Source organism: Lathamus discolor, chromosome 4, assembly GCF_037157495.1.
Source record: "Lathamus discolor isolate bLatDis1 chromosome 4, bLatDis1.hap1, whole genome shotgun sequence".
In the NCBI taxonomy this organism is placed as follows: domain Eukaryota; kingdom Metazoa; phylum Chordata; class Aves; order Psittaciformes; family Psittacidae; genus Lathamus; species Lathamus discolor.
Window position 1 is genome coordinate 99,052,032 of NC_088887.1, and position 14,973 is coordinate 99,067,004.

Genomic DNA, 14,973 nt, shown 5'->3' on the forward strand with positions numbered 1-14,973 from the left:
TCTGTTAAATTTGAAATTCAGTCATTAGTTTCTAGCAGTCTCTGAGTAACTGAGTTTTCCAGTACGAATAGGCAATGTATAGTTGTTTTATAACAATTAAGCAAAAGCTTCACAAAGGGAAGTAAATTCAATCAGATAACATATGTACCCTGACAGCTCAATGTGCTTTTTCTCCAACATTAATGTGTGCTTCTATATACTGATCTGAAGTCAGAATGCCTCAGGTATATCTGTGTTGCAGCTGATCTCCCTAAATCTAAACTGCAGATTCATTTTAACTCACTTTATATTCTTGACTCCATTGTTTCTGGGGAGGAAAAACCAACACTTACTACTTACTTTCAGCTTTTAAATATTTATTTAATTTTACAGTGATGTAAAATTAATTTTAAGGAATATGTACAGAATGTTCTGTTAGCTGGGAAACATACATAGGAAGCTTTAAAGCACTTTTGTCTGCATATGCCTGTTTTTAACAGTGATATGCAGAGATTTCTGCTTTTACGTGGCTTTGACTTTTCAAAGTGTCTTGATTGACTTTGCCAGCACGTAGCCCCAGGTAATTTATTTGTATATGTTACGAAGTTTGCAAGAAAATAGCATTGAAATTTTAAATGCTCATGTAAAAAATACTTTGAGAACACAAAGATTGAGAGGAAGTTTCACTCTAAAAATCGCTGTATCTTGAATTTGTCTGGGAAACCAAATTGTTTCACCAGTTGTGAAATATTTCAGTTGATGCAGATGCTTATTTCTAGTTAGCAAAGGTCATGTTTTTCTGAGAAATTAGTACTTTGAGATTGAATTGCCTTGTTTGGAGGATGTTATTTTGCTCAAAAGTTCTGCTGAGTTGAAGAACTTTTCACAAAAGACTTCATTAAAGTGGTACTGTACCTAAAGCACTAACTACAGTCATCAGAGGTTATTTTGTTATAATTACACAGACATCTTGAGACAGAGGTGAGAAGAAAAACCAGTTTGTTTGAGTTGTTTCCAGATGCCCTAAACTACCAGAAGATTTAATTGCTTTATGGGGACCAGGCTTGTGGAGAGAGCATATATTTTGTTAGATGAACCTGGGAGAAACAAAGTTCTTGCAGCCCATTGATCGAAGCTTCCTATGAGTACAAGGGTCCCTAAGAAGGAAGGTGCAAGGAGAAAGGCAGGAGGGAGGTGTAAGATACAGGGAGAAGAGTAAACTCCTGAGCAGGCACAGTAGCTGCAGTGATATAATTAATATGCTGCCGTTTTCTTGAGCAACTGGATCCTGCAGTGTAAACCAGGCACTTTAACCCCCATCCTCAGTAACTTGGAAGCAAGTATATTATTAAAAATAAGCAACTGTTTTAACTTCAGGCACACCATACACCCCCACCCCCCCAACCTACTTTTTCATTTGTGTTTGACTTGACAGACAGTCCTTGGACTTCGGTTAACCTAATCCAAACCCAAGTTTGTTTCTAACGTACAGCCTGTCAGGACAGACCTCTGACATAAATTCTTAAAATACTTTTCCCGTGTACTGTTATGCTTAACACTTTTACAGTCTTATCATAAGTTTTTTCTGATGTGAGTGAAGTGTAACATTTACATATCAGAATATGTTTCCACAGCTGAAGAAATGTGCAGGCTTGTAATTCCAGTTTAGTCCCAGCAGTCTTTTAATACAGTTTATATTGTGGAGTCACTGTCAAGTATTTTCATTTTTATGGTCTGAAGGCTGTGTTGAATGAAGTTTTCTGAAACTGGCCTTTCAGAGAACCTGATGTCCCGCGGTCTGGTGGACCGGTTCTTTTTGATTGAATTCTGGATTGTATCTGATGTGAAGTAATAGACTATAGGGTCAAAACAGCAGTTTGAAACAGCGATGCACAAAGTGATGGGGTACATAGTCCTGACTGCAGTTACCACAGAACAGTTGATCCAGGTCTGTGTTCTCATAAGGGAGTAAAGTATTAAGGTAATGTTATAAGGCACAAAGCAGAAGCAGAATATCACCAAATGGACGAAAATCATTTTGAGTACCTTTTTCTTGCTTAATTTATTCCGACTTAATGTAAGGGGCTTATTCAAAGTCCGTAAGACCATAGTAGAGCAGGTCACGTTCAAGATGAGCGGAATGAAAAACCCGACGATTTCAATGAAGATAACAATCCGGGATAGGTAGGTTTTCCACGTGTCCTCCGAGAAGTTTTCAAAACATGTCCTTTGCTCAGTATTATTCCGGCGATTTGTGGACTGGAAAAAGCTCGCTGGTGTGCTGCCTGCTAACACAGTTATCCATACTGCAGCACAGACAATTTTTGCATTCCTTTTGGTTCGGAGAGTCTTGGATCGAAAAGGGTGTACTATAGCTAAAAAGCGATCTACGCTTATGCAAGTCAGAAATAAAATGCTCCCGTACATGTTTGTATAAAAGAGGGTGACAGAAATCTTGCACAGAATGTCTCCAAACGGCCAGTTTCTTGTTACGAAATAATAAATCCGGAAGGGTAATGTAAACACAAAAAGCAGATCTGATATTGCTAAATTAAGCATGTAAGTTGTAGTTTCATTTCGCACTTTTAACGTACAGGTAAAAATGTAGATAGCAACACAGTTTGCTATGAGGCCGAGAACAAACACCATACTAAAGATACAGCCATATAAAGTATATTTAAAGGAGTCCTCAGTGGAGCAATTAGAGCTTACCATTATAATGATATATTTCAGATTCCTGTGATTTGGAGGTTTCTCTGGTATTTTTATTGCAACTTTTGTAAAATCCCAGCGGAACTTGAAGATGTATTTGAGCTGTGTAACTGGCAAGTTTGTTGCGCTGTAAAGCTTCAGGGGAGAAACAGAAGCTGTGTAGCAGGGGAGTACATCTCCAGCAGTGATCACCAGGAGGTCACTCTTCTCTTCGAAGTGCTATTTGTAATCACATAGCCAGTCTTCAGAAGTCAAAAAACATATCATTTGTGGCTGCTGAGGTAATCCCAGCGGGTGCTTAATTCCATTTTCCCCCTCGATTCAATGAAGCCACTGTAGAACTTTCTCTGCCTTACTTTCGGCTGCAGATCGTGGTAGTGAAGTCTTGTCCATTCAAATTTCCTGGGCACGTACACTTTAGAGAACGATTTCCTGGATGCCGGCAAAGTGTCAGCACTTGCATTTCTCCCTCAGCCTTCTTTCTGTAAAACAAGCTTTCCAGCTCCTGGGAGCGCTTGCCTGCTCGCTCAGCCTGTGGGGCGGGAAGCAAGCTGCTTGCGAGGGCAGAAATGAAATTCCAGAGCGTGTTTGTTCCTGCAGAGCACGGCTCCTGCTTCCCGACAGCCTCTCGCCTGCCCAGCTCCTTCTGAGGAGGAGAGCAGGGAGCTCAGGCAATTTGTAGCATGACATCACAGGAAGAAGAGGTTGAACTGGCATGCTGAAGAGTGGTTTCAGTTCAGCTTGTTTGCCTTACTCTAATCTGATAATGCGTCTGCTGGGACTGTACCTTGCAGGCGTGCAACTGGTCACCAGCAGAGCGCTGCAGCTGCAGCCTCCGGTTAGCTTTTTCTATAGTCCCTGAAAGGTCCTTTGTCAGTGTTGCTGGAGTGTGAAAGCTTCATTACAAAATCTTTTTCTGCAGTTATAAGGAGACTTTTAAGTGTCTCAGTGCCTTAAAATTCCTGTTTATGTCTGGAGATAATGGTTATTGTGGGCTTTTATAGTTGATACTGGATTGAACTAATGTTACTGTTTTTGATAGATATCTTTGCTTGTGATAGATGACATTTTAAATCAGCAGAAATCAGCCCAATTCCCTCAATACACCAGTACAAACCTCAGGAGGGACAAAGTAACATCGATAGGTAATTAAATAATTTCACCAAAAAATTAGTGAAAGAGAGAGGCATACAGATTATTGTGGATTGCTCTTGGATATTCCCAGGACTGAGGTGTGTGGCTGTAGGAGGAGACATTTTTAACTTGTTCTGTATTAGAAGGCTTATCCCAGGCTTTATTTCCAATCAGAAAGATGGTTCTTTTTGCAGAATATACGCTTCAATGTTTTGTATGAATTTTGTGTTACAGAAAGAATTTTCTTCAATATGTAGGCACAGAATTAATATACCAAACTAAATACTGCACTATTCAATTGTTTCTGGTAATATATAGGAGACCAGTTGTTGCACATCCATGAAATACTCCCATTAGTCACTGATTAATGAGACAAAAACATGTTGTAACTAATTAAATTAAGTAAATATGAAAAAAGCAGCTCTTCTGGCCTGTAGGGGCAGATAGGAGATAAATCTCAGTTTAGAGAGACTCATCTACTTAACAGCAGCTTGGAGAGACTCACTTCTGGCATCAAACCCAGTCTATTTCTAATGTTTAGAATAACAAATCTCTTCATATCTGGCTGGGTGGTATGGTTCTTTTGAACTAGATTTTAATCAGTTGTACCTAAGCAAGGCTCTGGGCAAAACCTTTCTAGTCTGCTGTAGAGGAGAGTAAATAATAGCACTTCGCAGGGGCTTGGCATGGTTTTCTTTTTTAATGTAAAGTATGTCAAGCAAAATTCAGAAATATAAAAATGACTCTTGATTATTTTAGTTCAGGTTTTCTTGATAAGTTTTTTCTGTGAAACTCTTTCACCTTGAGTTTGAGGTGAAATTACGCTTTTTAAAATTCAATAGGGTATAACCACATGAAACCTTTTGAACTATATTTGAAATTCATACTTAATTGTAAAATATAGTGCATTTCCACTTCTAAGTCAGCAAGAACCGAAAATGTGAGCTTGGCAGAGTCTCTTGTGTGTCCAGCTCAACTTGTGCCTTAGCATAAAGTTGTCTTACCTGGCTTTCCTCACAAAAGCAGCAGTCACATGTTGCTAAATTTTGTGTCTATTCCCAGCAGGCTTGCTTGGCGAAAGGGCAGTTTCCCCGCAAGTGTCCAGGAGTTCTGCAATGGGCTGTGGGACCTCTGAGCTCAGTTTTCCTGCTCTGTCTTTGTTTGCGCAGGATAACTGTGTGGGGCAGAATCACTTACTGGAATGAAAATCCCTGAAGTGCAAAAATCTGACATTAAATGTCAAAACCTCAAGCCATAATTCACACTAAGAGAGGGAAGCTAATGGAAATGAGTATGTCTCTCTTGCTCACTAAATTTGATTTTCCGTTTGGGTGAAGGTGTTGGTGCACAGGCGCAAGGTGGTATCTCTTTAGAGGAAAAAAACACCTTCAGCATTAGTAACATAATAAATTCTTACAGTGCTTCCAAAGCCAGGGAATGCACTGTTAAATGAAGGTTGTCAGATGCACAAAATACTGTATGTAACTCCTTTATTTTGTAGCCAATGTTACTGCTTTTAGAAACATCACTGTATCATTGGTAGTTTTGTCCTCACTTCAGTTACTGTTGCAGTGAAGACAACCCTGGCAGGACAGTATTTTCTTTGCCCTAAGTGTTGTTATTTGTCCAGCTGTCTTCATGGGGTATAGCATTTTTCGTCTGTTTTACTGGAGTTTCTCTTTGAGCATGTGTGTGTACAGGAAGGATTTTATTATGGTTGAGCTGTAGGGCTGAAAGCCAGGAAGTCTGTTTCTGCCTGTGCCACAGATTTGCTCCTCCAGCCCTGGCAAAGTTTTCTATGATTCTATGCTTTTTTAGCGTCCCTCTGTGTAAGAGCTCGTTCATTTCTTCAATGGGATATGAGGCCATCTTAATTGTTAAATATGTTTTGGAGTCCATGGGTCATAGAATCATAGAACAGTGCGGGTTGACAAGCACCTTTGGATAGAGAGCTCCTTATTAAATGTGCTACTGAGATAATTACAGTAGCTAGTGAATAGCAATAAAATGTAGGAAGGTTAAAATTTTGTATGTTTGTTACATCCTGCCAAGCAAAAGGATTGCTTGAGAGACTTGATTCAACACTGTATGTCTACGGGGAAGTAGGTGCAGAGAAAGCAGGGCTGGGAACTTTGACCTTCTCAGCTACCTTTCAGGAGCTGCCTGCTCAGACAGACATACGTCACTGTAAGACTGCTTCTGGTAAGTGGTTTACTGCCTTCTTAAAATGCAGTGATGGTGTCCACCTACAGAAGACAGCGTGAAGTAGTTAGCGCACTGAAAATTCCCCTTTTCCCCCCTTCAAAATTTTCCAGTGTAGTAGGGAAGTCTTTAAATGAGCATTTAAAGACTTATTTTCACCTAGCCAGGCTAATCCTGCATAGTCAGTTAAAGACTCCTGCATGTCCGTATGGTTAGCTTAATGCAAAGGGAACTGTGCATACAAATTACAAGTAAAAGAAAACTGTATTTTCTGCTGAAGGTTTGACTGACCTTCTAGAACAGGTTTTCATGATTAGTTTTAATTTTAATAGCCATGCTCTTATACATAACTGCCAAAAATCTTTCAGATATTAAAAAAAGGCAGGAGAAGCTAAAGTATTTGGGCTCTGAGTCTGTTAGGTTCTTTAAGTTAAAATAGTTTTTCTGTGTGTGTAATTGCTTAAAAAGAGAAAAGGAAGCTCAGAATAAAACAAGAATTCTCCATTCATGTGCATTTGGAATCTTTCTCTTTTTTTCTTTGGAGTTGTTTCCATTTCCTTTATAGGAAACGCAACTGCTCCTCTCCTGCTTGCCGAAAGAGGAAACAATTTCTCTCCTTTTGTATAAATTAAGGCTGCTAGAGTCCTTTTTTTTCTTTTTTTTTTCTTTTTTCTTTTCCTACTTTTGGAATGTTGGAGAAGAGCGCTTTTCAATCCTGAATGTATGTAGGGTAAAGGCATTTTGTTGTTGCAGTCTCTCTAAATAACTTGAGAACAGTGGATTGCTTTGGGTCTTTGCTCTTAAAAATATGTGCGATGAACATGGCAATCACACTTTAGGAGGTGCCACTTCTAGTCAAATTCTAGTTCTGAAACACTGCTTCACAGTATTTGTTTTATGTCTCTCTGTGTGTAAGCAGTTTCTCTGAACCAATTCAGTTAGTTATATGAAGTCCCTTTCTTCCTGTTTCCTATACTGTCCTTTATATACCTGTTCTCATAAAGAGAAGTGAACTACAGAAAACATGTTTTACTTAAGGAATACTGTGCAAAAGCTGATATGGGCAGAAAGGAAAATCAGTATGTGTGATTAGTAATTTTTAATCAGCTAAGAGGCAAATAAGTGTATTCTGTTGCTTTCCTAGCTGGAACCCTCTCCTTTGAAGTGGAATTTCAGGTCCAAAGTGCTGCTGTTGGGACCGTGTTCAGTTGTTGCGGTATCCGTTAGTGTGGTATAATCCTTTGGAATACTTACAAGACTACTTGAGGCTTTATAAATACCCTATCTTTTGGGAGAACTTCTTAAGAGAATGAGAAAATGGGAGAATCTTTAAAAATACTAATGATTTGACATTCTTTTTCTTGTTTCATTTTGATTTTGTGTAGAAGTTTTCCTGGAGCAGGCTTTCAGGAGAAGCTTTCCATGCCCAGTGATGGAGAAAAGTTCCAGAACTGTGTCCTGGCATTTATCATAAAAGTTCTGAAGATATTTTTAGAATATTTCATTTGAGAAAATATTATATATACCCTCTGCTTTAATTTTGGAGCTTGTTCTTGGCATTATTTGGTTTTATTGTCCACCATAATTGGGACAGAAATTGAAAATAGGAGATTGAGTTTTTTAGAGCACAGTACTGCAAGTTTGAAAATAACTTCTTTTTCATGGCACTGATAGAAATGGGCAGTGTCTAACGGTAAAAAGAAACTTTGCTATCTCCAATGTTCAGTTAATGCCAATGAACACGTTAAGCTTACCTGGAATATGTAAACAGTATCATAGAATATGCAGATTGGTTGTTTGCATTGTAAGCGCACATAGGAAGTTACAGCAGTGTTTTAGGCCACTTACGGATGACTGATAAATATTTTCATGAAGGTTCTTGAGTTGTACTTTTCAGGTAACTCATGGAAAGTCCCAACAGCTACTCATGTTATGTTTTCAGTGCTTATGTTCTCAAACGTTTTGATGTGCAAAGTAAACTTCTCTGAGAAAGTGCTTATAGAGATATCTAGTAGGAACAAGCAGTAATTGGATAAGATATTCTCAACATGTCCGTTTGTTATCTGATATATTTAAAATGTTGGTCCCCACTTCGCTCTAATATATACAGCAAGAGCAGTTAAGAAGTGCCATACACCTACCCCTCTCTGCAGCCTCTACTTTAGAATCTTCATTTTCTGTAGTTACTAACAGTGTGTGTGTATGTCTGATAGGGGCTGCTGATTTAAGCTGCTGGGCCTTTACATAGTCTTACTTTAAGGGAGAACTTTGGACGAAGAACAAACCCACCATTTCCATTGCATCTTTGGAGTAATTTAATGAGCCCACTTGGCAAGGTGGGAAACTTGAAACACAAATGGCTCTGCCTCTGTGTAGTACAGTATTTCTCAGAGACCATATAGTGTATGTAATAGATGTTGTACAGGTGATTGTTAGGGACAGTGACGTTAAGAATAGGCAGTTTATAACAGGTATCCAGATACATCCTGAGGTGATGTTTGGAGTTGCACTTTCTAGATAAACTTCTTTATGTATACTGCAGTATATTCCTTGGAGAAAAGGCAGCATGGCATTGTGCATTAGAACTGTATTTTAGACATCAGGTGATTATGACATGTAAATAAAAGTAGTAGATCTTAACAGTAGGCTAGTAGAGGTTAGATAACATGAAATCTTTTTGCGCTTTAATGTATGGATTGAGTGGTTTAAAAGCGATGGGCTAAAAAAGCAAAGTAAAGGATCATGAAGACAAAAAGCCTGTTCAGAAGGAAGGAAAATGGAAAGAGGATTAGTAAACTATCTTAGCAACATGATCTTCAATGGGTAGGAATAGGACGAAAGGAATTCTGAAAATATCAGGGGATGCCTTAATTAGAACAAAATACTGAGCTCTTGAAGATTTACTTGCATTTTTTGAACTTTAAAAATAGGTGTTTGTTCAGTCACTCTACAGAGCTGATTGAAATCATGTCAGTATTTCAAATTGCTCTCCACCTTATAAGCAGGAAATAATTTAAATGGCTTTCCCTTACACTGTGGCAAATTCTGGCTCTACTCAAAGTTACACTTTCAAAATCATAAAATTAGAAATTCAAAGTTTAATTGGAGTTGGCAGAATTTTGCTAAATATTCTATGACTAAACTTTGCTCAAAATACTGTGCAAGTGCAAAACATGACTGTTTATGAAGGGAAAAAAATATTGGCTGCCATAGTAAGCAAATACTAGGAGTGGTAGGAAAGAAATGGAAGAAGCTTCATAAATTATTTAAAGCTCTTCCAGACATACAGGATGAAATGAGTTGCAGGAACAGAATTTTGAGAGAGGTGTTTGTAATTTGTTTCGTTCTAAGGTAATTACTTTTTATTTTGTAGATCTGTAAAGCTTTTATTCTCTGGCTCGGTTTGAGGTAGCCTGGTTCCATGTCAGGATTTCTGGTGTTTATCCATGTAGTTCCTGAGGATGTATTTCATTTTCATGCCAAATTACTTTCAACCACAGCATCAAGTGCTTGCAGCCTTGTGCAGTTTTGGCCAAATGGATGCCTCTGACTTTGCACAAGACGATTTTAACCTCTACTTGTCAGAGACAGCACAAAGCCTGCAGTCATACTCTTGTCCTCTGTTTTATAAAGGATAACATTATGAAGTCATTGAAAGAATTTGCCATAGTCAGTCAATAAGATTTATATGAATTCATGTAGGGAAGAAATAAAACCCAGCAAAATACAAACTGTGGTATTAATTTGGTCTCCTTCAAAAAAATGCAATGTAAGAAGTTAGGAAAAAAACCTGTTTCATAAGAGTTGTTCAAGCTGGTAAGCTAATTAGTATAGATAAATACTGATACAAAAATGCTTGTCAGGGGAGAAATATTGCCAAAGAGCGAACTTGGACTCGATTAATGTGAAGAGCTATTACTTTCTAAATGTGTAAGTCAGCAAATAACCTGTTTAGATTTTCCATCGTAAGATCATTTAAATGATTATTTAGTGTATCAGTACTGGCAAATAGCAATTGCAAGTATTTCAGCTGACTTCCCCCCACAACTGCTCTTTCCTTCCAGCCCATATCCTGAGGTTTTAGGAAACAGACTCAGTACTTTATGGACTTTTTTTATTACATTGTTAACTATGTTTAGCAGTTGTAATTTCTATGCGGGAATCAGCCAACACCTAGGAGGCAAGATAGGAAACATCAAGGCTTTGGAGGAGGGACAACGGGTGTGCTTCTCATGTAGATTTTAATTTTTTTACTGAAATCTTGGAAGGAATGGAGTGAGGCTCTCAAATGCAGAAGACAGTGTATATTCGAAAAGGAAAAGCCGTTTTTCCAGTAACTAAGCTTCTGTAGAAGTCCGAAGGTTGGTTGAAAGGATATTTGCCACAAGTAAACCATTTTCACTTGGATCTCTGTTTCCTGGAAAGGGCAGGTTGTTTGCCTGGGAGATGTTGGTCTCTGAGATGAATAGAGGTGATAAAGGATGACAGCTTTGTAAGGCAAATATCTCATCTGGATTCCATTAAAGATTCTCTGAGTTTTGTTATTGACTCAAGGGTGGTGGATGCTTTGGGCCAACTGTCTCTAGTACCGATAGTGCTTTCCATTTTCCTTGTCAAGTTACAGTCTAAAGACTGATGTCAACCAATCTACAGAGTTAGAAAATAGCAGACAAATATGCTACAGGTACTTTGTGTCACCTGCAGTTTAAACACAGAATAGAGTCAGAGAGATAAATCCACATTCTTTGAGAATGTAATTTGTTGGTCTGACTTTAGAAATGCCTTAATTTTCAGCTTCTTATTCCACTGGAAGGCAATGGTAAAACTTGTCTTGGTTTTAATGTGACTTAGTCATTGGTTTATATGCTTCAGAATACCTACAGAAAATGCCCACTGAATGACAAATGAGGAACTTGTTAGATACTTCAGTTAAAAAAGAAAAATAGGAAAGTCTGCGTAGCAGAACTACTGGATTGTTGCATCTGAGATGAGGTGCCTTGTATGAGCTTTTCTTAAACAGGGATGTTTACATGTAAGGCTCCTGTCTGCTGTTTTGCTACACTTGTGGGTGCCCATTGGGCTGTAATAGTTTATATATTTGCTTTGGTCTCTATGAGAGCATTAGAGCAGTGTATTTGTAGTGAAGTCAGTGGAGCTGCCTGCAACAGATAGCACACAAACCAAAAGCAGAAACAGGCATTTTTCTCTACAGTGAAAGTGAAGACAGCAGAGTCAAATTGTATCCAAAGCAAATTACCTACTTTAAATTTCTTGGGTAGTTCCATGTGTTCTTTGTCCATCTTCCTCTGAGGTATCAAAACACTGGAATGTATAGATGAACAGAACAATATAAATGTGTATAAAATCACAGACTGATTTGTGTTGGAAGGGACCTTAAAGGCCACCTAGTTCCAACTTCCCTGCCATGGGCAGGAGCACCTTGTGCTAGACCAGGTTGCTCAAAGCCCTAAGTCAGTGTGAAAATGGCATGTTTCCTTACCAGAAGCAATGTGTTAAAATTTCAAGGTCAGCTTGTGTTTTTAAGTCTTCCTTTTATTCTCTATATTTTCTGAGGCAGGTTTTCCTTATTAAAATGCAACAGAAATCTACGGTAGCTATGATTTTTAGTTCCATTGGAATTTTACTACTTTTAAGATAATCCTTTCAGAACTCACCTCTGTAGTAGAGTTGAGGTTTTTTTGGTTTTGGTGGGGTTTTTTTGTTCTTTGGGTTTTTTTTTTAAGTGAACCTTTTTTTGTGTCTCACAACTTTTCTTTAAAATGATTTTCTATTTCTGGTGGGAGGGAGGAAGGTGTTTGGTGGAGAGCTGTATAACTGGTATTGGAAACTATTTAATCCATCTGACCATCCTCTGCGTCTGCACTGTCCTTCCTGCACAGTCCATCAATCAAAGTGTGCTTTTAGTTGCTTTTGCTGTATCTGTGCTACCTGTGCTCAAGGTGTAGATGTAGCAGAAGTCTTCATGCCTGCAAAAGGTTTTACTCCACTTCTATATAGTTTGAGCATGCCAAGTTTCAGTATTACACTCTGTGCTGATGGCAGGAAATGCTCAAAGTAGAAAGTATGTGAAAGGTAGGTTTAGGAGAAATGGCTACGCTGCAGTTCAGGTTTGGTTTTCTACTGCAAATGAGAGGAGAAGCTGTAAAATTCAACAGACTTCAAATTGCATCATTCACAGAATCACAGAATCACAGAATCCCAAGGGTTGGAAGGGACCTAAAAAGATCATCTAGTCCAACCCCCCTGCAAGAGCAGGGTAACCTACAGTACATCACACAGGAACTTGTCCAGGCGGGCCTTGAATATCTCCAGTGTAGGAGACTCCACAACCCCCCTGGGCAGCCTGTTCCAGTGCTCTGTCACTCTTACAGTAAAGAAGTTCTTCCTGATGTTAATGTGGAACTTCCTATGTTCCAGTTTACACCCATTGCCCCTTGTCCTATCACTGGATATCACTGAAAAAAGCCTAGCTCCATCATCCTGACACCTACCCTTCACATATTTGTAAACATTGATGAGGTCACCCCTCAGTCTCCTCTTTTGCAAGCTAAAGAGACCCAGCTCCCTCAGCCTCTCCTCATAAGGGAGATGTTCCACTCCCTTAATCATCTTTGTGGCTCTGCGCTGGACTCCTTCAAGCAATTCCCTGTCCTTCTTGAACAGAGGGGCCCAGAACTGGACGCAATATTCCAGATGCGGCCTCACCAAGGCTGAGTAGAGGGGGAGGAGAACCTCTCTTGACCTACTAACCACTCCCTTTCTAATGCACCCTAAGATGCCATTTGCCTTCTTGGCCACAAGAGCACATTGCTGGCTCATGGTCATCCTCCTATCCACCAGGACCCCCAGGTCCCTTTCCCCTTCACTACTTTCCAGCAGGTCAACCCCCAACCTGTACTGGTACATGGGGTTGTTCTTCCCCAGATGCAAGACTCTACACTTGCCCTTGTTAAATTTCATCAAGTTTCTCCCCGCCCAACTCTCCAGCCTGTCCAGGTCTCGCTGAATGGCAGCACAGTCCTCTGGTGTGTCAGCCACTCCTCCCAGTTTTGTGTCATCAGCAAACTTGCTGAGGGTGCACTCAGTTCCCTCATCCAGGTCATTGATGAAAATATTAAACAGCACCGGTCCCAGCACCGACCCCTGAGGAACTCCACTAGTCACAGACCTCCAGCTAGATTCTGCGCCATTGACCACAACTCTCTGCCTTCTTCCTTTCAACCAGTTCTCGATCCACCTCACTACTTGATCGTCAAGCCCACACTTCCTCAGCTTATCTATGAGGATGCTGTGGGAGACAGTATCAAATGCCTTACTGAAATCAAGAAAAACCACATCTACTGCTCTACCATCATCCCTCCACCTAGTCACTTCCTCATAGAAGGCTATAAGGTTGGTCATACATGACTTCCCCCTCATAAAACCATGTTGGCTGTTCTTAATGACCCCCTCATCCTTGATATGCCTAGTGATGGAGTCAAGAATAAGTTGTTCCATCATCTTTCCAGGGATGGAGGTAAGGCTGACCGGTCTATAATTACCCGGGTCCTCCTTCTTGCCCTTCTTATAGATTGGTGTGACCTTTGCCATCCGCCAATCCTCAGGCACCTCGCCCATTTCCCACGACTTACCAAAGATGATGGAAAGTGGCCTAGCAATGACCTCCGCCAGCTCCCTCAGCACCCGTGGGTGCATTCCATCCGGACCCATCGATTTACAGATGTCCAGTTTGCATAGCTGATCCCTAACCCAATCCTCATCTACCAAAGCAAACTCCTCCTTTGTCCTGACTCCTTCTGGGGCTATAGAAATCCGGGGCCCTCGGGGAGAGTCTGCAGGAGTAAAGACAGAGGCAAAGAAGGCATTCAGCACCTCTGCCTTCTTTATATCCTCTGTCTCCAGGGTACCCACTTCGTTCAGCAGTGGGCCTATATTGCCTCTTGTTTTAGTTTTATTTGCTATGTATTTGAAGAAGCCCTTTCTATTGTCTTTAACCCGACTAGCAAGATTGAGTTCCAAGGAGGCCTTAGCTGTCCTAATTGCCTCCCTACATCCTCTAACAACTGTCCTATATTCCTCCCAAGCGGCCAGCCCCTCCTTCCATAATCCATAGATTCTCCTTTTCCACTTGAGTTTGCCCAGCAGCTCCTTGTTTAACCACGCCGGTCTCCTAGATCCCTTACTTGACTTCCTACTCATTGGGACGCTCCGATCCTGAGCTTGGAAGAAGCGGTCCTTGAATGCTAACCAACTATCTTGAGCCCCTTTACCGCCTAGTACACTTTCCCATGAGACTTCCCTTAGCAGTTGACTGAAGAGGCCAAAGTTGGCCCTTCGGAAATCCAGAACTGTGGCTTTGCTAGGTATTCTATTCCTCCCACACAGGATCCTAAACTCCACCATCTCATGGTCACTGCAGCCAAGGCTGCCATTGACCGTCACCACTTCGACCAAACCCTCCTTGTTGGCGAGTACTAAATCTAGCAGCGCTGCTCCCCTAGTTGGTACGTCCACCATTTGCATTAAGAAATTATCATCAATGCTCCATGTAATGTGTGACCTCTACACACATTGGAGTTTGAGAGGGAAACATTCTGGGGGGCTTCTATAAGCCTGGCAGTTTAAAATTCCCTGGAGGGAGAGGAAAGCTTCCAAGTCATGCCAACCTTGCTGCATTTGCTTAAGCCATAGAAATTAAGCAGTATGAAGTTTGACATGGTTATAGAATCATAGAATCATAGAATAGTTAGGGTTGAAAAGGACCTCAAGATCATCTAGTTCCAACCCCCCTGCCATGGGCAGGGACACCTCACACTAAATCATCCCACACAAGGCTTCATCCAACCTGGCCTTGAACACTGCCAGGGATGGAGCACTCATATATAACTTATATATAACTTCAGTAAAATGGAGTTCACGTATTTC

General features: G+C 40.3%; 2 protein-coding genes across 3 annotated transcripts in view; one reads left to right on the forward strand and one right to left on the reverse strand.

Annotated features, from left to right (window-relative positions):
• Positions 1-14,973, forward strand: part of RB1 (RB transcriptional corepressor 1) — a 77,313-nt gene that overhangs the window by 41,921 nt on the left and 20,419 nt on the right. The gene's annotated exons all lie outside the window — the stretch shown is intronic.
• LPAR6 (lysophosphatidic acid receptor 6) lies at positions 340-2,896 on the reverse strand. Its single transcript, XM_065678243.1, has one exon. It carries the CDS (start codon positions 2,692-2,694, stop codon positions 1,672-1,674), a length of 1,023 nt encoding a protein of 340 aa, XP_065534315.1. The 5' UTR covers positions 2,695-2,896; the 3' UTR covers positions 340-1,671.